General features: G+C 41.8%; 1 protein-coding gene across 7 annotated transcripts in view; it reads right to left on the reverse strand.

Moving 5' to 3' along the window:
* ehbp1 (EH domain binding protein 1) overlaps positions 1–27,361 on the reverse strand; it is a 159,311-nt gene that overhangs the window by 86,728 nt on the left and 45,222 nt on the right. For 6 of the 7 annotated variants that reach the window (XM_042220905.1, XM_042220903.1, XM_042220902.1 and 3 more), the window contains 6 exons: positions 17,360–17,541; positions 15,800–15,939; positions 13,608–13,721; positions 12,034–12,171; positions 10,763–11,024; positions 7,523–7,769 (listed from right to left, as the gene is read on the reverse strand). In XM_042220905.1, the coding sequence (XP_042076839.1) occupies positions 7,523–7,769; positions 10,763–11,024; positions 12,034–12,171; positions 13,608–13,721; positions 15,800–15,939; positions 17,360–17,493 (1,035 nt within the window). In that variant the 5' untranslated portion in view covers positions 17,494–17,541. The remainder of the gene's footprint in view (positions 1–7,522; positions 7,770–10,762; positions 11,025–12,033; positions 12,172–13,607; positions 13,722–15,799; positions 15,940–17,359; positions 17,542–27,361) is intronic. The other variant, XM_042220904.1, reaches the window with a different exon arrangement.

Consider the following 27,361-nt stretch of genomic DNA (forward strand, 5'->3'; position numbering starts at 1 on the left):
GGAGTGTGCGTGTTTTTTCTTTTATTGGGGGGGGGGGTGTTAACACAGCGGTTGCTTAACCCCGACACTACAGACTGCCATTGTCCAGCGCAGCGTGGGCTCCAGAGTGATGAGAGGGGTGATAGCAGAGCCAATTAAAATGAACATAATTACAAAGTCACCCCTTTGACTCCTGATCAGAATACACATGCATCAACACAGAGAGAAAAGGAGGATGGGTGTGGTGGAGGAGGACTGACAGGAGCATCCGGAAAGAGAAAAAGTTTGGAGAAAGAAAGGAACATTTAAGTGACTAAAAGGCAATAATACATCTGGGTGGTGCTTGAACACCTGACTTTAATCTCTATAGGCCCCTGATGGCTCCACCTTCAGCAATTTCTCATTTTTAGCATTTAATAGTTTATATGTTGAAATGCTAATTATTAGATCGCAGCTTAACATGACACTGTTCAGTAGACATGGAGATTCTGAGCAGCTTTATTCTTCTGAATGTCAGTAATCAATCCCACAATCGACCAATTAATGGGCAGACATTTCTGCAACAACTAATTTGAAGAGTAAGCAGTCATTCCTTTTGCCCTCTCTGACTTTGTTTTTTTTAAACATGAAATACGGACTATAACTGTTACAGTCATAGTTTATAGTGTCAAGTAAATAGTTTATCAAGAATTGGGAAAACCATTAAATAAACAAACAAACCCTATTTTGCTAGGATAGGGTTAGAGTGAGGTTCATGGCTGGGCTGATCACAGATGATGATTGAGACCATAAAGGAGTTCAAATCTCTGTATATGAGGAACATTTCAGCCATAACTAACTGCAACTTTCTACTAACTCTCATAACATGGGGGGTCTTTACACAAAAAGACCGAACGAACATTTCAAAGGGTCCAAACTGTACCTGCAGGACTGGATTTATGCATCAACTCCTGCTTAGGTCAAAGGAGGTCTGTGAGAGCTCAAATACAAACTGAGAAGGATGCCACCAGGTGATGTGAGAGTTGAGCACTGGAAATGCCACTTAGTATTTCCTATAGCACATAAAAGCACACACCTGCATACTATAATAGGCCGAAAGAGGGGGGCTGGAGGGCTTTAGGAAGAGGCAATTAAAGCCTTATCATTTCTACACTCACTCTCTTTTCCTCAAACACAGACACAAGAGTGCACGTGTGTGCATGTACACACACTTGAACACACCCGCACAATTTGAAAGAGAAATCACTGACTAATTCATAAGATACTTCCAAGGTCTTTTTTAAATTAAGGAGAACGGTTGGTTTAATTCAATTAAAATGTAGGAAGGGCCACTTAAAGATGACGGGAAGAAGGTTCAGCTTCACTAAGTGAGTGCGGTTTTCAGGAATGTGCGGGGGGTCTCAGACCCTCTGGAGGTCCAAGGAGTTTTCAAGTGCATGGACTTCTATCTCCTCAGATGAAGTCCCCTTAAACCTCACCCCAAAACCCAGGATCCTTCAAGGTTTAGGCCCACACACACCTGGAGCACCAGGGCAGATTAAGACCAGATTAAGATAAAGTTACCCCTTCTTCGGCTGCTATGTCATTCAAACCCCTGGCCTCTACGGCCACTGGATAGAAGGACACACAAGACAAAAAGGTTTGGTTCCTACACGTGCACACACACGCACACACACACACACACACACACACACACACACACACACACACACACACACAAAGGACTTTCTGGTCATCCTCATAAGCCCTATTAGTCTGCCATAGAGCCTCTCATAGCAGACATCAATCATGGAGGGATTAGTCAATTCCTTCTCTAAATGAGTGGCGAGGGAAACTTCCCTTCAACTCAAAAGCAGGTCTCCTTCTTTCAGAGATTACACAGCGATTTGTTTTCATTTTGTTCCATCTTCATCGTTTTCTGTTTGACTTGCTTTTCATTTCTCTCTCTCTTGCTCTGCGTCTCCCTCGTTCTCTCCTGCTTGCAGCTTGTGAGGTAATCCTTGGCAGATAAAACTAAGGAGGACTTACCAAAGGCAGATTACAAGCGGCGCTTTGCGGAAGGCCCTTTTACACCAGTCGGCGCGGGTATTGAAGAGAGTGAGCTCTTCGCAGTGCTTAACTTGTGAACTCGACATGCACCCAACAGAGGAAGAGGTGGAAAAATGATAGCCGCATTACAGTAACTGGATCAAAATATATCCCTCACAACACACACAAGACAGCACGTTAATACACACAACAAACACACACACTTGTCACTTCATGGCTACCAGTGAGTAAAACTGAAATGGGAAGGGTGTGTAATATTAATATTTTTGTTTGTCTACTTGAAATGATTAAACATGTAAATGCCTGGTGCCCTGTGAGACTTCAGGATTAAAACTGTGCCTCAAACATGGCTCGAACTGTTCACCACCACTGGATCTCATTTAATTGATGCAAACATATTTAGTGATGATTTAAACAAACAGCCAAAAGTATACGTATTAAATATTTCCTTAAACTTCTGAGACTGCAGACCGTACAGAGGTTGGTATCGTCTTCTACTTTTCCACTAACTTGATGACAGCGATGCCCTGCATCTTGAAGCAACAACAGGAAGCCCGATGATTGGACCTACACCGACTGAGAGAAGAAACTGGGTCTCCTTTCTCCCACAAGATCCAATGACAGACCACTCAGAGACGGCAAAAAAAAGTTTGGGGAGGGGTCCACGCTGAGAAAAGGTAGACACTGAAAGGTAATTATTTAGCCTTACTCCTCTCGAGGATTATTCTCCTAATATTACACAGCTTATGGAAAGGCCAGCGTGGCCAAAGGGAGCCACTGAGGCTTCAATGCTTTGGTCTCAGAGACGAACCGCAATGCCCATTTCCTTGCTCATAGCGATGCCAAGTTCTGAAATTTAAGAAACACAAAACACTCTCCTGATCTTTTACTTTTAACCCAGTGGTTCTCAAACTGTGGGGCATAGAGCCACTTCAGGTGGAGTGTGGACAACTCTTACCACAAGAGTTTACTGACACCATCTTGCAGAGCTTTACATGTCAGAAAAATGAACCTAGATGGAAGTGTGCTTTAAATGAACAACAGTCAACAAGGCATTTAGTTTAGCATTTAAGCTCCAACTATAACGAAGGAGGCTTTTAAATCTACAGTAGCTGCTTAAAACATCGTACCCAGTCCACTTTCTTTATGTCCTCCATCTGAGTTTCTTTGTGTAAAGGTCTGCAAAACTTATCAGAGAAGATGAATTAACTTTGGACTGGATGTAATGATAACAAGACGAGAGACCTTGCAACGGGCAAAGATCAGAAGACAAGAGATGACTGTCCTTGTCTCTTGGGCTCCCCTCTGTCCTCCAAAAACATCCCTCAGTCGTCACAGTAACCTCAGAAACACTCCACAGCACGGATGTGGTCCTCTCCTGCCGCGAACCTCGGTGAAAGCTAATTAAGAAATATCGCAGCCTTCTGCGAACTCAATTAAATAATGTTAATTTATTCTAATTTCAATTTGGAGGTAGTCTGAACAGGAGGAGGGGCTGTGAAAACATGTGGGAGAGGAAGGAGAGCTCTGGCCTCTTCCTTCCCCCCAGCACAGGAGCTCTCACAACCTGCAAAACTCTATTTAATTTGATCCCTTCGACTAACGTGGGTAATCACTGAAGCCCTTCAAATGAAGGGGAGAAAGAAAACATTCCTCTAGTGTCTAATGTGAGTGTGCTTGTAACAAAAATTCATAAAGGGAAAAGTGGTAAAGATTTCATGTAAGATTATGCTTGAAATATTACTCGACATACAAAGAAATAGGTGATATTCACACAGTATACAGTAAGGAACAGCTGAAAAAAAGCTTTTGAAAAGCAAACACACACCAGTTCCAGGATGTAATGTATTGACAGATAAACCACAAAGTTGAAAATTCCTTACTGTTTCCAAGATTCTTTGGCAAATATTAAGATAACACAGAACTTTTTCTTTCAAACTTCTGCCCACGCGCATAATCCAACCTCCAACTTTTCTTTATATGAAAATAAGGCAAATAAGTCACGAAGCGGAAACTTGATGAAAATCCAAAGATCAGAGCATCTAAGTGTAGAGCGCTCTGACTACAGAATAGAGATGGAGATGAAACAAAAGGAGGAGCAGAGGATCACTGAGTTACAGCGAGGGAAAAGAGATGGACTGAATCAGACCAGACAGAGCTCACAGCCCGCCCAACAGGAACTCCCTCTGTTCATTTAAATTAATCCCACAGATGTTTTCATCCTTCCAGCTCCTTCACAGATGCTACACTTTAAACTTGACGCACTTCAGGATCTCTAGACGGGACAATGGAATCACATATTGGTATGGGAGCTGTGAAGCATCTAAAGCCCCTTTCAGACATGCTCTCCTTTCCATTATTTTCACGATATCTTAATGCGTCGGCTTCATGTGTCAAAGAACAAGGTCACTTCTCTGTCAAACTCGCAACAGCCATCTAAGCATTCGGACCTAATGACAAGTGCATATAAACTTTCAACATGGTAAAAACCGGACTCATGTGCAGTCATATGTACAACTTTACAACTGTGTATACATGACATGTTGGTCTTTCTGTCTGGACATCATAAGACATTCTGGATGAAGTTTCAGTTACGACACAGTATACACGATAAAATGATCTGCGGTCATTTAAGACGCCCATGGTTTTGGCCACAATCAAGCTATTATAATGTAGTCTGAATCTGGCATCAATAACAACGGTGCAGAGAGACAAACACTGAGAAGTGTAGCTACATTTCAAGTACTTTCTTTCTACAAGCCTTATTCACCGATTCCTAGAAGCACCTTTTAAGCTAAAATTCACACATTAACACTTTGATAGGAGCATTAAGGTTTCAGTATCTTGCCCAGCAATACTTCAGCATGCAGACTAGAGGAGCCTGGCGTCAAACCATTGACCTTCTCATTGACAGATGTCCCACTGTATCTCCTGAGCCACCGCTGCCAAGGTATGACCTACCTTCACATTTCCTCAAACACAAACATCACCCGAAGTAAGGCACCTTTAATTGATCATTGAGGCAAAGGCCTCCTTTTTCAATTATGTTTAAAAATACATACTCAAAGTCCTAATATATTGTTCAGAAAGGTGCTATCTGCATATCCTCTTCAGTATATAGCAGGGTTTTGTTGGGACCTACTGTCCACCAGTCATCATGAGCAACAAAACAAAAGCTTCTGAAACCTCTGTAGACGCTGCATTTACATCTGAATCTACATAAGAACTTGAGTTAGTGCCAGCCCATGTGTTTCACTGGCAAAAATCCAGAGCACCGAGCTCATATTATTCTTAACGTAAATCCAATCAATATGTGTAATACCTGTGTATAGAATAAGTGGGCGCACACCATATGTCATGTAGATGTCCTGATTTTCCACAGGCTGGCACTGAAGTGGCTGGTTTTAATGCAATGACAAGGAGGATGAGATTGCATCCAAGAAAACGTTTAATCCTAAATCTGTTGGAGTGAATGCAAACATCTTTCTCCATGACTGTAGTTGCCTTGTATTTTCTTGTTAGAACTCTTGCTTGGTTTTTACAGGTTTATGAAATATCTTCACCGAAGCATTGCTCGAGGCGCTGACCCTTAAACTCGTTTTCTATTTGTTGAGTGACCAGCCATTTAAAGCTTGTTCCTCTACTGCAGCGAATAAATGTGTTAAATGTAATGGTGAAACAAGACAAGCTAATCTCTTTCGGTTACCAAAGACAAGATTTCATTTAAAAAGAAGAAAAAAGAAAAACTCATTCTAACCCTTCAGGGCAGGTTTGTAAATGTAGAACTGAATATGGTGGCTTTCTGGATATCAATTTCTATTCACATTGTGAGATTAAACTGAATTCTGTGTGTGTGTTTATCTCAGCCCTACATACAATTTGCCCACATTGGTAAAATAAATATGAATGAAGAGTAGACGCCTTATATGGGAGAGGCGGAGGTTAGCTGTGTTTTGAGGGAAGGTTATAACTGCCCGAGTACATATTCACAGAACTGAGCCTTGGGCACACTGGAAACTATAAGAACAGATACATGCATACATTTACACTCTGTGCACGTTCCTAGCGTTATGATGTGTTGGTTTTGTCGTGGCCTCTCATAGTGGGGATGTCTCCTCTTAATCCTCCCTGACTTCATACATTCAAAGGTCATCTCACAGCCCATGTGTAGGCTGTGGTGTGTACCATGGTGCTGGGTGTGAATAAGAGGGGGAAAAAAACCCTATTCACACTAGCTGTGTATGCCAACAAACCCTGTAGGCCTATCCTTGTTTACTGTGAACATCCCATCTCTCTCGCGCTCTCTCTCCACAATTCCCTGGAAATGTTCCCTCTCTTTTCTGCCGTCTTATAACCCTTCACTATCCTCAGCATATTCTTCATTTCACCCCTCCTCTTCAGTCACAATTCATTCTCTAAACCCCACCTTGCCCCCTCCACACCAAGCTCCAGAGGCAGGGGCATCTCTTGGCGAAGTGTGGCCCACCACAGGCCACTGGCTTTGGGTAATTAAAGTGGTTTAGGCCCCCTCACCCATGGTCACAGGCAACTGCAGCTGGGTGATAAAGGCACTGTGCCATAATTACATGGACGGCCAGCATCACCGCCCAGCTACACTAAAACAGTCAGCTAGCCAGCTGCATGGGGAGGAGGGACCTGTGTGTGTCTATGTGTGTGTATGACTAACTGTACTGTGTTTGCGTGTATGTGTGTGCATGGGCACAGGGGGTCAACACCCCCTTGTGATCGCTCTGCTGTAGTTAAGCCCCCTGTGTTTAAGCCCTACACAGGCTCATTGAGCCCCTACACACACACACACACACACACTCACAATTTTAACCCCCACTCATCCCCACACCCCCAGCCAATCATTCCCCACCAGTGGTCTGACTCCTGCCGTGAGTGTGTGTGACCATCAGCCATTTAATTAGACCCAGCCATGATTTACCTAATTTAAATAAATAAATAAACATATGAAAACACCCCAATAAACAAATACCTATATTCAAATGAGGAGCTGGGGAGTTTCATGAGCATAAAGAATGGTGCAGGAGATGAGACTGTGCAGGCGGAAAAAAAGCTAATGTAAGGACCACTGGATGTGGACACACTACTGCGAACACACACATACACACACAACACACTCAAAATGCTTCAACTCACTCACTTATAATAAAACATACTGCACGGACGAGCTAGAGTGAATGACAGGAAGTAGACATGAGCTGAGATCTGTTGAATTTTGGGGTTCAAGCTCAGAGATTTGAATTAAATGTAATTAAATGAACTTAAGAGTCTGCGAGGCCGACAAGTAGTTGATGAGATCAAAGTTAAAATCAAAATCTTAAATTGCTTTATTCTAAAAGGTATATTTCTCACAATAGAAAGTAATGATACGCTGCAGACACAGCCACAGTGCATTTCTTTCTGTATTTTTCACATGCATCACATGGGGACAAATCAAGTTTTTTACATTCCAGCAAGGACTGCGTACCTTGGGGGAAGAGGAGGCCAGCTCTCTCCCTATCATTGCTGCCACTGGGCTGGGCCCGACGGGCTGGGCTCTCTCCCCATCAGGGCCAGATGTGGGTTTGTGGGGTGGTAAACTGGGGCCGAGCCCAGGGCTAGTGCCCGGGGGTGGGGGAGCTCTCCTCTTCTGGCTGCTGGCCACATCAGGTGAGGGGCCACCAGCATCCTGCTGCACAGGGCTCGATGTCCTTGGCTCGTAGAATGGGTTGGATCTGGGGGGAAAAAAAAGGGAAAAGAGAGATTGGTGTAATTTATCCATCGAATTTGTAAAAAGAATGAGCTGTAAAACAGTATTTCACTAGGCTGGAGCTTATTCAGAACAGCAGAGCTACACTGTTTTTGATGATCCTACAGAAATGATTTAAAATATTCATACTTGTATATAAAGTCTTAAATATTACAGTTATATCCCGACTCGCACTTTAAGATCCTCCTGATCTTAAAAATAAATTAAAAAAGCTAAACCAACAGACACACAATATTCTTCAACGAGCAGAACTGGGGATACTGGAGGGTGGAGGATAGCGCTGCTGGAGATTGTTTCCTGTTAAAAGGGGATTTCTTCCTCCCCACTGTTGCTTACATGGCATACTGTGATCTTGGGATTTTTTTCTCTATTATTGCAAGATCTTTACCTTGCAACATAAAGTGCCTTGGGGTCGTTGTTGTGTTGTTGTGAATTGGCACTATATAAATAAATCTGAATTGAATTGGAAAAAAAGCACTGATAATGGCCACACTAACTGTTCAGCCACATTTAGAGCAGCTATAAAATCTTCCTATTCTCATTTTTAAATACAAGTTTATAATATTTTCTTTTTTGTTTTCTTGTCCATTTTTGAATTTTAATGTGTTAGTGACTTTATTGTTTTTTCTCGTGTTTTCTCGTGTTTTTAATGTGCTCTTCTCCCTATGAAGTCCTTTAAACCTTTACATGTGATTCAGGGCTATACAATAAAACTAAATTTCCTGACTTACAGCAGCAATACAAGCATAAAAGGCTCCAAAATGCCAATAAAGTTAACATAAACCATCTCAAAGACAGACATATAAGCTATATAAGATATAAAACCTAATTTTTTATCTTGTAAAATTAGGTTGTCAAATACAAGAAAACATTAGAAAATATGTATATATTTTGCCTAATCATTAAACATTTTGTTTATAATGACCTATAATAACCATTAGGACCTTTTAAAGACATCCTAGGATCTAACTATAAATTCATTAATAGGGAAACAAAGGTATGGTGCAGCACAATGAACAGCACACAGAAAGTGGTAAGTTAATAGAAGATGCAGGTGCACTGAGGTCAGGACTGTGTGACCTCATATCCTCACTACCCAAGGTGGACTACTGACAGACAGGCCAGAGCACGACTGACTACATTACACACACGCACAAGCACTCACCAAAACACACACGCATACACATACCACAGTGTTATCAATACACAGGCATGCTGGTGGCAATGAAAGCAGGGGCACGGCCTTAAGACATTCACTCAACATGCAACAAGCAGTCCTAAACAAACAAGAGAATTGGATGGAGGAGGAGGAGGGGGTGAGAGGAAAAACTGATTGACTGGGTATCTGTGAAAGAGAAGGTTGGAGGTACTCAGTGTCCTACTGCAAAGTGATAGAAGGGGGAAAAAAGGAGGGAAGTGAAGAAAAGAAAAGGAGGCAGGTCTATAGAAAAGCTCTAACAGACCATCGCTGGCTAAAAGACATGTGAAAGGGCTGCAGTCAAAACACTGCGCTGCCCTCTTGAACTTTCTATTCTGCAGTGAGCTGCTCCTGATGTAAGAGACAGAGAAAAAGAAACACACCAGTCAATTCCTGTCTGTCTTTGGACAGCTGAGAGGAGTGAAACCTACGCCTGTCTGTGTGACGGCTTCGCTCAGTGGCAAAAAGGGGTTTACATTGACAATTTGGGCACGGCTGCTCTTGTGGAGATGGTCACACACTATTGGTGAAACGGTTCACTGATGGGAACACTTCAGAAGGATCCCCACATCAGTGTGAAGCTAAGATTCAACCCCTAAAGGTTGGCAACCTTTACTATCACAAGATAAAGTCTATATTGAGCTTTTAGAGAAGGTGACACAGCCTATTAAGTATAAAATAGCCTAACATTTCAGTAAAAACTGAGAATCACACATACACAACAAGCTACCTTTTTATGCTGCGTTCAATGACTAAATTTTTTCTTGTTCATTTATTTAATTTCAGGAAGTTCCACTGAGATTAAATATTTATAAGTAAGGGTTGCACAACACAGCCACCAAACTTAACTAAAATGAAAAATTTTAAAAATGCAGCATATACCAAAAAAAGTAAACAAATAACCAAAAAAACGCCTCCGTTGCCACATTCATCATATCTTTAAATTCAACAACAGATAGAAGCATCTTTATATTTTCTTCTTTACAAAGTAGCTGACAGCACTGATGAACCGAAATGATGCGGAACAGGAACAAGGAAGAGGGAATGGGAGGGTGGGGGTGGGGAGCAAGCGTAAAGGAGCTCCAAGGTGAAATAAAAATGAGCAGAGTCTACGAGGAAGTGAAGGAGAAAGAGGGAAAGTATGGGGCAACAAGTTGATGGGAGGGAGAGGATGGGGAGGACGGGTGGAAGACTGAAGAGGGAGACAAGGTTAAAGAATGCAGTGAAACAACAGGGCCCTTGTTCCTGTTGAAAGAGCTGCCTCGTCACTTTGCCCTGTTTGGAAGGGGGGAGCTGTGCCTACAAGTGCTCCTCTAGAAGGAGGGGGAGCTGCAGGACTCGGGTTGCCAGCAGTAATCGAGAACGTAACAGAGCGCTTTATGTATCGCTACTTATGAAGAAAAGTGCAATTCCTCCAATGGCCACTTGAGGCTGGTGATCTGAAACCCTTAAATCTACATGCTTTCTATTTGCCACCAGGGGGCGACTCTTCTGACTGCACAACGATTTCCAGTGGTGTAAAAGTCTATGGGAAAATGGCCCCATAGTCACTTTTTCAGCACAGTAGACACTTTCCCAGTCAGTTTATAAGCTCAATCACTGGTCTCTGGTCAATAAAACAATAAAACATGACACTTTAAAAAAAGAAAAATAGCACAGGATAAGGTGCATGCTCTATACTCAACAGCATGTTCACGCCTCATAGTTCAAACAATTCGTTGGACACTGAAACAATTGTCCAATGAATAACAAAATCTTACTTGTCGAGCTCCTCCTCATTGTGAGAAGTGTCCGCATACAGGTACTTGCTCATGTCAACGGGCCGGACACCTTTCCTCTGCCTGGGTTTGGGAGGTTCTGGATCTGGCTGAGGGTCTGTGTCCTGGTCAGGCTCATCAAAGGGGTTCCCCGGACATGCTTGTGTCTCTGGCTCATCTGGCTCGTTGAACGGATTTGAGTCGTCGTGGTCATAAAAGGAACTGTCGTCAGCCCGCTGCCGTAGGACCGGCTGGGCAGGGGGCTCTGACAGAGGACGGAAAGCATTGACAGCATGTACAAATCATGTTACTCCTAGACTTGACATGAGCTTTGGTAGCTTGTGATCTCAGTATGTTGAAGAGATAGACAGCAGAGAGAAACAAAATAAATGTGCCTTAACCTCCTAAGACTGGAACTCTTTCATGGCATACATTTTTATTTCTCTTTGCTATTTGGGCTGATTGGGACCTGATGAATGTAAAAACAAAGAATTATCTTTTTACCTGATGTAGTTTCTGAGAAGAGGATATCAGGCCCTTTTACAGTAAAATTTAGTATTGTGGTCTAGACAACCCAAAATGTGATGTCCACATATGTGGATGCCAGCTCCTAGAAGGTTAACTGCCTATTTGACTTTTCATAAATTGTGTGGATAATATTTAGTTTATTTCAACATTTTAAGGATCCAGGTCCCCTGTGTGGGCTCCTGGGTGGTGCCTGCACATATGCTTCATGCTGCCTTCACTGCCAACACAAGACAACCAAATCCTACACACAGCCACTATTGAATTAAAACAGCAACTGAATCGTCCCCAAAATAAGTAAACCTTTGTTGAAGATGATAAGGACATTAAAGGACACATGTACATATGTAAAAATATGCACTTGAGAAAGTAAAATCCAGGATTTAAGGCTGAAGATCAAAGACATCTTAAGTAAGCAAATAGGCAGCAAAGGTGTGCTTTTATGTATGCGAGAGCGTGACACTCAAAAACAAATACCTGTCCACTCAGGTGGTCAGACAAAAATATTGGTTTAGGTGTCTGACTGAAAGCATTGAAGCCTGATACAGTTGCAGAGGATTATACACATTCATGGTATCTGCACATCAGAACCTTAAAGCCACACTGCTCATCATCCCAAAGACTTTTCCCAAAGCAACACCAAGAAGATCGCAACCAAAGCCAGGCACGTTTTACAAGTTTTTACAATTATTATATATTAAAATGAAGTTGAGTGCATTTTCTTCAGAAGCTGGCAGAGCTGCACATACCTTCCTCATCAGGATCATCAAATGGGTTGAGATGGTTGGGATGAAGGTCGACATCGGGCTCATCAAAAGGATTGTTGTTCATGGCGGGAGCCGTATCCTGATCCTCGTCTTCCAGGAAGTTCAGCTTGTTAATTAGCTCTGTTGCCAAAGAGTTCAATAAAAAGTTATTTTAAATTAAACTACAGAGTCAAAACAGCTGCACAACAAAATGCAATGAACAAACAGCCACAAAGCCAAATGCACCAAAATCTGCACTTCGGAGTGAACCATTCAGTCTTGGATAAGAAATCCCGCTTGCTGGGGAGCACTGCCTAAACTCCTTTGTTCCTCAACCATTTCATCCTTCTTCAGAGCATATACAACAGTGGCATTCTGGGAAATTTTGTGTGGTATGGAGGGTTACTGTGGGAGACTGTGGCGAAAGCATGGTGTTGCTATGGAGTTCCCAGCTGGAGGGGGTACTTGTGTACTTTATCTTCACTATACTCACTGTAGTTCAATCGCATGCTGCCAGGGTGTGGGTCAGTTTGAAAAGAGTGTAAATGTGCCTGAGGTAGATGCCAAGAAATGTTGCTGAGAAACATGAAAATCTGAACTAGTGTAAAGAAAAACTGTGCTGAGAGCTACGTGTCCTGGGTCTATATGTAGTGTGGCTATGTGAAGTGGTGATGGCTGATAAGAGGAACAGCACTTATCTCACAACATTCATGGCCAATTTTAGGCCATGACAAGTGCACATGTCCAAGAGTGTGTTTAAATCTGTGAGAGGGTTTGTGACTACTCCTATCCAAAGAGAAGAATGTTGGAAGACCCCAAATAAACTCAGAAAACCTTGAGAGTACAAAGCTATGTTTGTTGTATATTACTGTTAGCCAACAGGATGTAATTCCCAGTTGAACCAGTGACTGGAGTTATTTGCCCAGATGAGAAAGGGAAAGCTTTCGCATAAAGCCCTTATTTATGCGATTTTTAATAAGATGAAAAAGTTTTGCAACTCTGCCCTTGCAAAAAAGAAAAACAAAACACTTTATTTAAATTTAGCCAAGGTGTGAAACATCACTGGTGGTATGACCCAGAATATCAGAGGCTAAATATTCTCAATTTAAAATAAATATACTTAATTCTATTTTGAAAACACAAACATTGCTTTGACCTGAAAGAGGAAAAAAGGGGCTTTTCTTTTTACCTGGTTTGGTTCACTACCAATTGCAGTAAAAGAGTGGGAAAGGTCACATTGTCAAATAAGAGAAACAATAGGAACCAAAAGGATGAACACCAACTGATGTGTTCACAACACCACGTACTGCACGTCACCACATGATTGAAGATAAATCGTACCACACAACACGACTACAATACCAATGTCACGAAGGATCAAGGGATAAGGGAGGGTAGAGCCAAAGAGAGAGAGGAAGAGGGGGAGACAGAACATTATGGGAGGAAAAATAAAAAATAAATAAATATGTAGATATAAACTGTGACACTGAGAGGTAGGAAGAGGCAACACAATGTTCACAAGACAATAAAAGAAGAATCGCGGGATGAAAAGGGGTGAAAGAAAGGTGAAAAAAGACCTTGGGAGGAAGCAGCAGGCTTAGCTGTTGCTTTGCGTGCTCGCTTGGGAACACCACCATCATCATCATCATCCCCATGTAAGCAGCTGAGGGCATTCAACTGGTTTACTATCTCTGCAAACGACAGGTCCATACAGGAAGGGAGGGAGGAAGAAAAGCAGTGAACAAGGCAAAAATAACACACACCATCCAGAATGTCCACACACATCCACACCGCACATTACACTGCACAATAACTCAGTGCAGACTGTTGGTTTGGTTTATATTATCATCAGTTCTATCACTAACAAGTCTGCAAGTACAAACAGATTAGTAAAGAGGAACACTAGTGTGAATGTGCATGCTTTAGTTAGTAATAGCGCTGCGATCAACCATTTAGCTGGTAAGGTCTACACTATAAAGTTCACAACTTTATAGTATTAACAGCCAAATGCAGTGTTTCCCACACCAACTTTACCTGGGCAGGCCACCTCAATCAAGTATATTTATGACTGCCTGTTAATGATAAATAGCTAGCTCGTCCTGTCTTGTGCTGCTCAAGCTTTGCTGGGCAACTAGTTGTTTGCTACGTTTCATATCAGTAGCAATATCCAGGTCCAAACACTCCTTCAGTTCCCAAAAACAAACAAAGCTCTGGGACATTACTGATAGTTTAAAACAGTCCAGATTTGTCCTGATACTAAACTTAATCTCAACGCCAGAATATGTTCTGAAGGGTTAAAAGTTTTTTGGGGGGGTCGGATCCAAAAACAAGAATTGAAGCACTGCAGCACATTAAAAAGGACAGAGCCTCGTTCAACGCTGGACCGGGAAAGAGCATCATTATATCATCACCGAACAAGCAGACTGTGGTGTTCCCATAGACTCTCTGTAAAGTGTACACTTGGAGGTGGATATCATTCAGCCATTTCTACAGTCTCTTCTCCTGGGGTTGAACATGCTCTACCCTGTGTCTTAGACTCCAGCAGGTCTAAGTAAGAAAGTCTTTCTTTCTCACTGTAACCAGAGCTGGCAGCATATGGAGAACTGGTTCATGTACCAACATGTCAAACTCCTGAAGGCTCCAGAGCAGAACAACAACTGTCATCACTCACTGCCATCCAAGATGTGGAAGACGTTTATCCCCAGGAGTAGAGACTCACTATTGCTCAGTTATAAAATATTTGCAGAGGAAACCGTGTTCTGTGGGAAACACTGCATCAGCACTGCAGTGCTAAATGCATGCACAGAGCCAAAAGCTAAAAAGAAAAAAACTTTATCTACTTTAAAATAACATTTCTGACATGCCTCCAGAGCTTCAGGTTCCAGACTGATAAATAAAGAGGTAATACTGAACAATGACTAACAACCCTATATAAACACACACAGAGTTTTATTGAGGTTTCATAATTTACATACAGCATATAAAAAGACAAAAGAGAACATGTGTTTTACAGCGTATGCGTTGGTTAGCCTAGTGTTAGTATTGCTGGGGCTGCTTGCTGGCTTGCTCTGGAGGTACCATTCAGGCAAGAATATGACAGTAGCGAGTTTTGGCAGCCCGGCCCATCCTTTGATTCAGAGATGTGTGCTAGTGAAGCGTAGCTGTAGGCGCTCAATGCATATACATATAAATGAGATGAAGAGCATGAAAAAGAAAGGAGAGAAAAAATGAAGCTTAACATGAAGAGGTGGCGCTTTGAAAAGTTGGATTAAGCAAAGCAGGAAGCAGCGCGGCCCGTACATGCGACCGTAGAATGAATCATGGATGTAAGGAAGGAGCCAAGCCACCGTCAGTCTGCCAGTGCAACCAATACAAGACGAGGGGAACGAGGGGTAACAAGGATGTGGGAAAGGCAAAGCAACAGAAAACGCCCTGAAGCAGACAATACACGGCAAATAAAGCTCATGAATTTACAAACTCTCACTTTTTTATTTGTGGAAAAACACACACACACACACACACACACACACACACACACACACACACACACACACACACACACACAAATTGGGGAAAACAAAGAAACCAAGAAGCAAAGTAAATGCCCCAAATGAAGCCTGGGTCCTGCGCCTATTCTTCAGGAAGTCTGGGAAATTTCAGGCATTTTGGGGATTTTGATCAAATGACCAAAAGCAACTTCAATGACTTTCAGCAGATAAATCTTTGATCTTACAAAGCAAAATAAAAAAGTGCTCCTCCAGTGTTTTACCTGTGATCTTAGCAGCTTTCTCCTCCTGGTTGACCCTGTTCTCCTCATCCTCCTCATTCTCCTCCTCAAAGTCATCCAGGTTGCCAATGTCCGCCTGTTTCATGCTCATCAGGCTGGCCAGGCTCTGCATGTCCTCATCACTGGACCCCACCAGCCCCAAAAAAAACCAAGAACCAAAACAATGTATACACATAGATAGAGAAATACATGCAGCTGAAAAACATCAAGACAGATAGGACAATTTAACCTACACACCCCACATACATTTAAAATCCATCTCTTTCAATCATTTCTTCACTCCAGACGACCATTTTTACACCTAAAACTTTAACACCCCTCCCTCACATTTTAAAGCTTCTTTAAAGCTTGGTTTTGACTCCAGCCTCTGCCCCACTGATGCATTTCTACATCATTTCTTGTATTTTATGTAGTCCTCTGTGCGCCCCCCTCCCCACAGTCCCTCGATACCACCGCTCCATCATAATCGCTGTATTCTCCTCTCTGTTCTTTGTGTTTGGTGTTTCCCAGGCCCATGGGCTCATTTGAACTGCTGTGATGGAGTTTGTTTGTGTGTGGTCGACATCATTCCCCGAAGGGTTAACAAGGGTTACGCGCCATCGACCCGCCATCCGCGACACAACAAAGGCCTCGCCGCTTTGCTCATGCTCAGTGTATATGTGTTTGTGTGTGTGGGGAGGGGTATCTTTAAATGAAAGTTGCTGCCATCAAATTAAAATGAATAACAAACAGAAAACACTGACTGAAAGCGCATGTCTTCAAATGAAAGATGGTTCAATATCTTAAAATGATTGACAAGTGTCTGTGTGTCTGTATGTACCTATAATTTAAACTGATAAATGGAACAAAAAGCAAAATTTCACCCTCTAACAGACTAACAAAGAAAATTTAGATTTTCAGTCACCTCTGGTTAGAAGTGACATAAAAAGGGTATTAGCTAGACTTTTATACCAAGCATGTGTTACTGGTCTGCAAAGGGTAACACAAATTACTCTCTTACTCACAGCAGGGATTATCAACAGCTTTACTTGTCCTCTTTGCTGCAAACTTGGCAACTTTATTACTTTTTAAAAAAATATCCTTTCATACCCTTCAGTGGATAAAAGTCTCTTCATTACTAGACTCTAAATTAGAGCCTAATGAAGCCAGACTGTCCAAAATTAATTGTGACCAATGTGAAAGAGTCATGTGGATATCTGTGGCTCCAATCAGTCACTAGTGTGAGACATTCAAAGTTGACTGCTGTAACGGTCTTGTGATTAAAGACAGCCTGCAACAAAATTTAACATGACGATCTCACTATGTGCTTGCTTTTGAAACATGAAACGACACACTGATTAACTCAACACAAGCAAAGGCAACAGAACAAGGAAGAAGTGAACATGGGTGTTGGGCCCAATTTGATAGGTATTATGCCTACATGCATCAGACTTAATGTTATAACTAGTGAGGGTTACAAACAACTTAGAACACTGCTGAATATCGCAACGTGTAACCACTTCCGAAGGATGTGGGTCATATTATAAGAAGACAAAAACTTACGTGGCCTTCCCCTCGCGGAGGAAAATGCAGGAGAGGGAGAACTGCAGCGTGGCTGACACCACCTTCTTGGACAGGGGCTTAAACTTCAGCTTGACATCTGTCTGTGTGGGCATCGGACTGGCGTATTGTTTCATGTTTATACTGCTAGTGGCCAAGGCCTTCCTCCGCCCTGATGGAGACTCCTGTGGACAGACAGAATTTAAGAAAGAAAAAAAGAGGTTGAGTTTAATTGTTTTTTTTATTGTTTTGAAACTTTCATAAAGTGCTGGGAGAGGGTTAAACTGATGGCCCATCACAGTGTCAGGTTTATATAAATCCAGAAGAAGCTAGAAGTGGGTCCGTCCTGAATTCCTCATTGTGAATTCTGCTGTAAAATCCCTCCTGATATTTCCTATCAAAGGTCCGCGCTGAAGCCATTTTTGCTGTACTTCTTTTCAGAGATGGGCTCTGGGCCAGGGGCTAGCAGTCAAATTAGAATTTGGGAATATGCCACAGACCAGGTGATAAGAGTTATACAATCAGTGACATGGCCCTGCGTGTGTGTGTGCGTGGATGCAAGCTGCTCACCAGAGGACCGTGTGTTAAAAATAAGAACTGCCGGAAAGCCTTGTCACTGACTGCTAGATATGGAAACTAAACAGTTGGGGATGCTCCAGCCTTTTGTCTGCCCTCCCTCCAACAAAAACTGATGGGTTTTGCCTGCTATGGAAGCACCATGCTGTCAGTGAATATCAGGCTGGTTCACCTCCTTGCTGTGTTGATACCACTGACATACCATGCCCCTCTCGGTTCTCTTGTGCCTCCTCTCTTTTAACTGATTCTGTTTTTGTAATGCGTTTCCTGGTTAAATGTTCTTTTTCCCTATTTGCATGGGAGAAGGCACTGATCTTAGCACCAAAACCAACCTGTCTCAAACGTCCCTTCACAGGCCAGCCAGAATGAAAGCAGCAGGCAGCGGTACGGCACATGTTCTCTTTTCTTTTTAAAATGCCTGGTTTCGCCCGCTCTCACTTTTTGTCTCCATTTCACTGCACGGCTGTCTAAAAGCTGCATCCAGCTATACCACAGAAAAATACCTACTTTTCTCAGCTGTGAATCGAGCCCTGAGGATTCATCCTCTCGTGCGCACAATACCGAACAAAGCAAACCAGCAAGCTCCCTTTCACACTACACCAGTCTGAGAGCACATATACATATACACATACACTCTGGCGGATAGGCTAGATAAAGAGATACAAGCTCTTTACATTGCCTGTTTCCTGATGTCTTCACACACAAACACATACACACACACACTCCTTGGACGCTATGGCTCTGTGGGGGAAAACTCAATCTCAGCCTTATCGCTGAGGACTGCAGGGTATTCACACACACTCTCACACTCACACACACAGAATTTGTATCAGTACAGAGTGGTAAAGCTTTTGGTAATATAGAGAGAAAATATGTAAGCTCCAAATAGAGATTAAAAGTGTTACAGGCCAACCATACGAGACCCAACATGTGATACTCAAACTGCAAATAACTGTGGCCGGAAATACTGAAGAAGTGGACACAATAAACACTGAAGTAAACAATCCAAGCCTTCACCACCTTATATGAACTTTGCACATGTCAAATTATATTTTACCTATAAGCTAACAAATTTGATAACACATAATAAAACAAATAAGTTGATGCTTGAGACAGACTACTCTGAGGGGAGAGAGCCTATGCCTTTTCAGATGACAGTTCTTTTTCAGACGGTTTTGCTGACTCCATCAAAGGGAAACCTCCACTGGAGTGGTCTGGGATGAGAATTGGGATCTCAGCTGGGAAAGAGTGAAGTACTCATTCTGGGTTGGAAATGTGTTTTTAGAGTAGAGGATGAATAAAGAATTGCAGCAGCAGACTGGCAGATGGGTTGGCCTGTACTGGTCTGCTGTGTGAAGAGAAAGCTAAACATATAGTTTAGTCATTGGTCTTATTTCTGTCCTCAGCTATGGCCAAATAAGCTCTGGTGGTCTCCCAAAAAACAAAGTAATGGATACAAGTGGTATAAATGAGTGTCTGGGCTCAACCTTACACAGATGGTGAAGAGCTGAGTTATTCAGAGCTGCTACTCTTCCAAGTCAAGAGGAGTCAGTTGAGGTGGTTCAGGCGTTTGACTAAGATGCCACCTGGATGCTTCTTAGATGAGGTGTTTTGGGCAAATCCAAAAGAAGGAGACCCTGGGGGCAGAACCAGGACAGGCTGGAGGAGAGGGAGGTCTGCAGATTGCTGCTTAGACTACTGCCTCTGTGACTCTCACCTGGATGGATGATGGGTGGATGCTTGGCCCAATTAAACACAATAACACTTGTAGAAATGTGCAAGAACCAGTGAAAAAAAAACTGTTGCGAGTTGGCAGTCGTTTTCTGTAATCAGAATACATTAATAAGGGTATAAGTGGGCAAAACGGTCTATAAAAAGGCTATATGAGCGTGGCATTTTCAATGAAACTCAAGATTATCAGTACATTTTAAATGTCTGGCCCTTAATGCCATTGTCATTTCTCGGTGTGGCCTTAAACAGTGTGAAACTAAGTTTGACACTGCTGAGGCTAAAGCAGCTGGCATGTGGTAGCAGTACAGTAGAGCACAGCCAAAGACTGTGTGAACCCAGTTAGTATACATCCTTGCTCAGGAGTGAAAACAGCTGATCTGAATCTGTATCTCTAGCCTCTACTCCACCTTTCCATTTCTCCATCTCCTGTCGATATCCAACACTACATCGCTACGAACCCTCCTATCCTTCCATCTCTCTCCCTCTTTGCCTCCTCCTTAGTACCTCACGCCTCTCTCAGACCAATAAATAAATAAAAACTACAGAAGCAAGGCCTCTTGACATTTCCTCTTGACATTTGAGCCTTGTTGCTTTGGCTGGGGAACATAATGACATATCATCGGCACAGTGATTGTCCACAGAGCAGCCCCATCAGGACAGGAAGAAGATGAGGAAATAAAAAATAAAAAAGCACTCTCTTCCCACCTCTTATCTCTCTGCAGATTACACCCTGGCTATTATACTAAGCTAATAGCGCATGCAGATACTTTATGAATGAATTTTCCAAATGCACTAAACACTTAAGAAGAGGGGATTTAGCAAAAAGGAGGATGGGGAGAAAGGGGAGGTGGGGAAAATAGGAAATACTTAAGGATATGCAAATACTCTGACGGAAGAATGGAATAACCATTTCAACAGATTTGAGTAGTGGCAGCAAACAATGGGAATGTGCTCCATTTCCCCAGATGCTACTTGTCAATCAATGTGTGTGTGAGAGAAGGTGATGGTGAGTGGGGAAGTGGAGGGGGTAACTGGGATTAGAGGGACTAGGAGGTTGTGACAATGTGTAAAATGAAAAGGGAGGACAATGTAGAAGTTTAATTTATTACAGAGAGGATAGAACTATCAATATGCTCTTTTCCTGAGCCAGGAGGAGGACTAAATGTGTGTGCAGAGGAAGCACAACAGGAGTAGGAGAAGAAGACGGGCACAGGCAGAGGATGTAGGATGTAAAGGAGGGAGGGGTGATGGCTGCATGCTGCCCCCTAGTTGCATCTTTTTACAACTACAGTGCATCAACAGAAATCAAGGTTAAGCTTCTACTTGGAATCTATTTAACTCAAAAATTCAGGCTCTTCTTAAAATAAATAAATAAATAAATAAATAAGAGCATGCAAACCTGAAACTACCCACAGTGCCTCATTTTTTTTATAAATTCCATTCAAGAATAGTGTGTCTGTGTTGGAGCAGACCTCGTCTTAGACTACCAGTCCTGCCTCTCTCCCCCTGGTGCCAGCTGGCCCTGGATCGATCCACAGATGCTCCCCTGGTGGGGGGGCAGGGGTCAGGGCAGGAGGGTGCCCGGGGGTCCTGCTGAATCTCTCTGCCCTAAAATGCCAATGGGACGGGCCGGAGAAAAGCAGGGGTAGGGACCCTTTTGTAAGGGAGGGATGGATTAATTATACTGAGTGCTAAAAAGAAACCTGCCTTCTTTGTTCAGACCTGGTTTGAAACAGACAGTTGGGTAGTGTGTTAAACCACGTCAAAAAGGCGACGTTCACACTGCAGGTCTTAACGCTCAATTCCGATTTTTTGATCAAATCCAATTTATTTTGTCTGCTTGTTCACACTACAAATAAAATGTGACAGCAAACGCGCTCTAGTGTGAACGTTCAAAGTGGCCCGCATGCGCAAAAGAAGATGTCACACACAACGCGCTCTGTTTAGACCCAGAGCAAACAATATTGTTTGACTGATGGCCCTTAATATAAAGACTTCGGACTTTACGTTTTCCAATTTTTGCTTTAAGTTATTTTATTATTTACATAATGGTAAATGGCCTGTATTTATATAGCGCTTTACTAGTCCCTAAGGACCCCAAAGCGCTTTACATATCCAGTCATCCACCCATTCACGCACACATTCACACACTGGTGATGGCAAGCTACGTTGTAGCCACAGCCACCTGGGGCGCACTGACAGATAATAATGTAAATAACCTAATAATTATCCTTACTGCTGTTTTAGAGGAGCGGTGCTTCAAAGGATAGCTGCAGATTTCTGTCAGAATCTGCAGATTATACAGTACAAATAAAACATTCACGTTGTCTTCCCAATAGTTTCACTAACATCTACACTGGATGGCCAGGAAGTGTTCACGATGTCTTCTCGGGCGCTTCTCCGGCGCTGATAATTGCCGTCTGTCTTGTGTCAGTGACGTAAAAGATGGATTTAATGCGATATGACCGTTCAAACAGCAGTCGCTTCCTAAAACATCGGATGTGTATCGGATTCAATACCACATACGAAAGTGACCCAGATCGGATTTGAAAATATCGGATTTGTGCCGTTCACACTGTCATACCATGATTGGATATGGGTCGCATAGGCTCAAAAAAAAAAAAATCGGATTTGATGAGCTTTCGCGTGCAGTGTGAACGTGGCCAAAAAGATGTCCAACACACACGATCAGCTAATGGCTTTTTAACACAGGTCAACTGACTTTGATTTAAACAAACGTTACATTGAGCCATACATTCACCATCAATTTAAATCTTATTTATTTATTCTTAAAATACACTAATACAATAAAGTATACATTGTATTATTTGTACTCCACTGGTGGCTGATATTGCAGCTTTGATTTAAAAAAATAAAATAATTTTTTTTAAAAAATTTTCATCTGAATTCAATTTAGTTTCAGTTTAGTTTCGAGAGTCTTTACCTGTTTACACTTCATTTTGATGGTTTAACAAGTTCATTTTGATTACATTTAGTGTTGGTTACATTTTCCTTTATTACTGGCATTTGTCTGGGACAAATTTAATGAGTTGTGAAACTCAAAGCTTCCTCAGGTTGGTTACTCGATCAAACTCACAGAGATTATAATTAAGGACATTTACTGTATATTCACATATTATTTTCATTAGTTTCATGAATGCAAACATCGTGTTTTTTTCCTGGATATTTAAACTTTGTTATTTTCAAAGTACTGAAGCTTGAAATAAATATAGTTTGGTTCATGAAGTGGCCAAAAACAACAGAGACATGTACAGACAGGTAAAACACACACTTATATATGTATATGACAATCGTCTTTACTTTATGTATACACAGTTCTGGAGTATGCCCTTTTCAACCAATCTGCCTATAACTGAAGAGTTTGTGGTGATGTTTAGTATGCTGTTGAGATAGACTGAAGATAAAAACATGGCTTTAGTATTATAACAATAATGAGACGTGATGAATCGCCAGTTTCACATCAAGCAGATGATTATCTGACTTAAGCCTGCTACCACATAAACAAAACAATCCTGACTGGGGTAAAAAGGGCAACCTGAGGTCAGCTGAAGTCAGACTTCATGAAGGCAGCACATGATAAAATTCACACGTGTTACATTTTGAAAAGAATTGTCATCCTTTAATAGCTTTTTTCTTTCTCTGTTATTAAATGCAACACTATTGAACCTAAAACTTTTAAAAAAGACAGACTATAAATATTCAACTCCACACAAAACTGTACACTGGCCTTTGCGATTTGCATTCACACGGTTCAGAAACAATAAAAGCCAAACTCAATTTACCCTTTAGAATAACCCTGAGGTATCCCCGATTAGCACCCAAAATCAACTGGCTCTGTCTGAATCGAGCAGTCAGCAGATTGGACGTGGGGGTACAGTGCTATTCCTCTTGCCTCAAGGTCACAGTTATTGGAAATGGAGACATCCAATGTGCTCACATCTCTCTTTGAATCCGCACACAATGGAGTGATTCCTCTGTGTCAATTTGGCCTCCCCTGATAACTGATAAGGCTGCCAGTTTTACATACCACCTATGAATGCTGCACTATAGGCGTTATAGACACACACATCCACACACAGATTAAGACCAATTTATGCATCTGCTACTATTATATGAGAGGATTTATTTTTTTTCCCCCAAGCAGTGTGCATGTGTGTGTATTTTAAAGGCAACAATAGCCATAAAAGGAATGCAATACTATCACTTTGGTTATGTTGAATTACAATAACAATGGTCCTAATAATGGAATGGACTGTGAAAATGGCTTTCATGTGTATTGTCATATGTATATACACTTTGGAAACAGGACCAGAGGAATTTCCCACTGTGGCCCCAAAATTAGATGATCTTTCACTAACCACCACCCCGTCTCGGGTGGCATGAACTACAAAAAAACCACCCCAAAATCAAAACTGCAAACAATTGAGTAAACGTATGGGAAGAAAGTGAGTAAAGAGGGCGATTAGTTACAACAAGAGTGGGATTAAGGTTGTTTTAAACGATTGTAGATTACACCGCAGTTTGTGCTCTAGTGCTGGAAGAATATGGTGTTGAATGTCAGTGAGCGCCAGTCACACTGTCCCTTTTCTGTATACGACAAAGAAATTGAATATAGTGCAGAAACAATCACTCATGAAACGAGAACCACGCTCGATGTTGACGGTGGGATAAAAACACCAACCACTACACTACACTCAGTTTAAAGCTTGATGAAGAAATATCTAAATTTGTCACCTCTTCATTTGTCATTTTTGTATTTGGTATTACAAGGGGTTTGGGGTGTAGTAGCTGTCACTTGTTTCAAATGATCTCATTGGATTCCACAGCTGCTACGATGAACCTGTATTTTCATTATTTCATCAGAAAACATGAATGACAGCAATATAAACTAAGGAGCAAAATCACTCTGATTCAAAGTAGTCTTTCTTTAAAGTAGACTGGCTATGCTCATTTCAAGGTCCATATGAACTCTTGAGTACCTCTGTCTGTCTTCATTTAAGGTCATCCTCATTAGGACAACGTTCTTCTGATTTGCTGCCCCTCGTAAACAAAATTTGAACAGCAGATCACATCATACAGAGTGAAGAATAGAAAAATATTTACAGTAGAGTTTTTGCAGCAATCACCTGTAAATACACTGACCTTGTGCTCTGAAACTTTACTGTCTCTATAAAAAATGTATATGACATCAGGAAAAACAAAGGGTCTAACTGAATGTTAAGAGGCTGGAAATTGGGACCAAAGAGCGCAAGTTATCCCAGATGAAACTGTTGTATAAATAACTCTTTTACTGTTGTCACCTAACAACAGAGAGGCCAGTTACTTGATAAAAAACACTTTACTTCCAGCTGACACCCCCCACCCCCAAAGCAAACCTTCACACAAATAGTTGCTATTGAGTTTAATGACACCACATTCTAAAACTTTATCATTTAATTTATTTCATGAGATTAAAAAAATCTCTTTATTCAGCAAGTGTGCACCCAGTAATCTATATTAAATTGTGAAGAGACTCCAGTTATCACAAATATTGATAATCAGTCAGAAAGAAACAAAACAGTGTGTTTAAATGAGAGAGGAAACACCGATGGGTGTAGAGTGAGAGAGAGAGGAATCCCTTTAATGTAGGGGTGCCTCTGATGGCAGCAGATGAAAGGGGGAGCGCCACACACAAACCAGTCCTTAAAAGGCCTAATCCCAACTGGGAGAGTGGAGCGTTTTACTGGGGAGTAACCTCTGGCTAGCTTGTAACACAGAGCCAAACAGAGAGACACATTAAATGGAAAACTGGTGTATTCTAGAGGCCAAATGGAGTTAATGAAATCTCCAGATATAATGGCTTTCATCTCTACCCCACACAGCCAGAACCCAAGTCAGCAGGTTTAGGGAACTCAAAAAGAAGGAGGAAAAAAATATCATCAGACGTCTATGGCATGCATACTCCCATGACCTTCCCACCAAGGTCAGACTTGATTTGAGTGTGAGTGCATTTTGAGCTCTGATTGCAGAGAAAAAATGTGCATTGAGCAATGTAGTGTAGCAAGTACGGCAAATTTCTGTAGGTCAACCCAAAATTGTCCTTGAAAGAAAAAGCAATCATGTTTCCATCAGCTTTGAGGTTATTGCAGAAATGAAGCTATGTGGGAAATTATAGCTTATGATGCTGACTCGTTTTGCTTAATCTTCAAATTAACAGTCACAAAAAGTAAAATGCTAACATTTGTCTATAAACAAGCTACTTGTGGCTTTAGCTTCACAGCTGAACCTAAAGTTACCGTTTTTGCCATGATCATGTCAAAAATACCCAACCAGTTGTAGGCAAACACATTATTCAAGTCATTTGAGAACAGTAGTTTTATTTGTTTTTTTAATTTGCCCTTTTGCACTATGACACTATCAGAGTGATGAAATTTATGAAACTGGAAGCCAGATATATATATCGCAGTGTTCAACAGCCCTATGGCAGTCAACAAGGAGAACATCAACTGGCATGGACACATTTAGATGAATATATTATATATTAAAAACGGGCTCTTAAAATGGATTTTTGTAGGACACTGAATTAAACTGTCACTGTAAAAATCGCTTCAGATGAGAGCCAGAATGAATCTGTGTGAACACTGCCCATATAACGTTCTGTTGGTTCAACTTGGAACAGTTTGTTTGGTAAACACAGTCTGAGAAAAAAAAAGAAGAAGCTTTAGTTTGGAAAATCTTAAGGTTAAAATCTTTTTGACTGATGGTGAAAGGTAAAAGAAAAGAAAAGAAGGCAGGAGATCTGAATTAGTTCAAGACAGTAAACTGCTGTCATTCAATCAATTTAAATGTCTGGATCAACTGGTTAATTATTAGTACCACTGAAATAAGTCACTGTCACTGAACTTTTCTGATTAGTCTGCATCACAATTCATAACGAGCAAAACTGCTTAGATGGACACCAAACTAATATCTCACATCTTTCTCGCTTCATTTCCGTCCCTCCAACCCAGTCTCTCTCTCCCACGTTATCAGTGTGTCCAGGGTGCCCTCCTCTTTTTGACTCTTTGGGTCTTTCTTTGGGGTGGCCCTCAGTGCCCCCCACACACACTCAGACCTAGAGCATGCACTTCAGACAGGGGGCTAATGGGAAAATAAATTACCAGCAGGAAAAAGCCCTGGCTCTGCACTTCTGCTGCAGAGAGAAAGAGACACAGGGGGGTTGGAAAAGAAGGGGGTGGTCAAGAAATGGAAAGAGAGAAGGGTAGAGAGGAAGACAGAGAGAAACTGATTGCAAGGAAACTAACGAAAAAGAAAAGTCAAAAAAGGGAAGAAGATGGAGAAAATGAGGGAGAGGGTATAACAGGAAAGTAAAGAGTGATGAGGAGGCAGGGAGGAAGAGAGACAGATAGGTCGACGGGATTAGCTAGAGTTCATTCCTGGTCTATGAAGTGCCTGCTCATCACTTTTCCAGCCATTTTACCATCTCTGGCCATCACAGAGACCTAAAATGGCCAATAACATCACCATCCCCACACACACACGCTCCCTGAGCTACTGTATCTTAGATCGATTACTCCCTCTGCATGAAGCAGCAGCTGAGATATGAGGAGGGCAGAATCACCATGGTGGCAGACATCCATGATGGTGTGTGCTCAATAAAGTCTGAGTTAGTGTGCGTTTCTATGAACATATACGAGA

Source organism: Haplochromis burtoni, unplaced genomic scaffold (assembly GCF_018398535.1).
Source record: "Haplochromis burtoni strain Fernald_Lab_line unplaced genomic scaffold, NCSU_Asbu1 Contig_57, whole genome shotgun sequence".
Lineage (NCBI taxonomy): Eukaryota > Metazoa > Chordata > Actinopteri > Cichliformes > Cichlidae > Haplochromis > Haplochromis burtoni.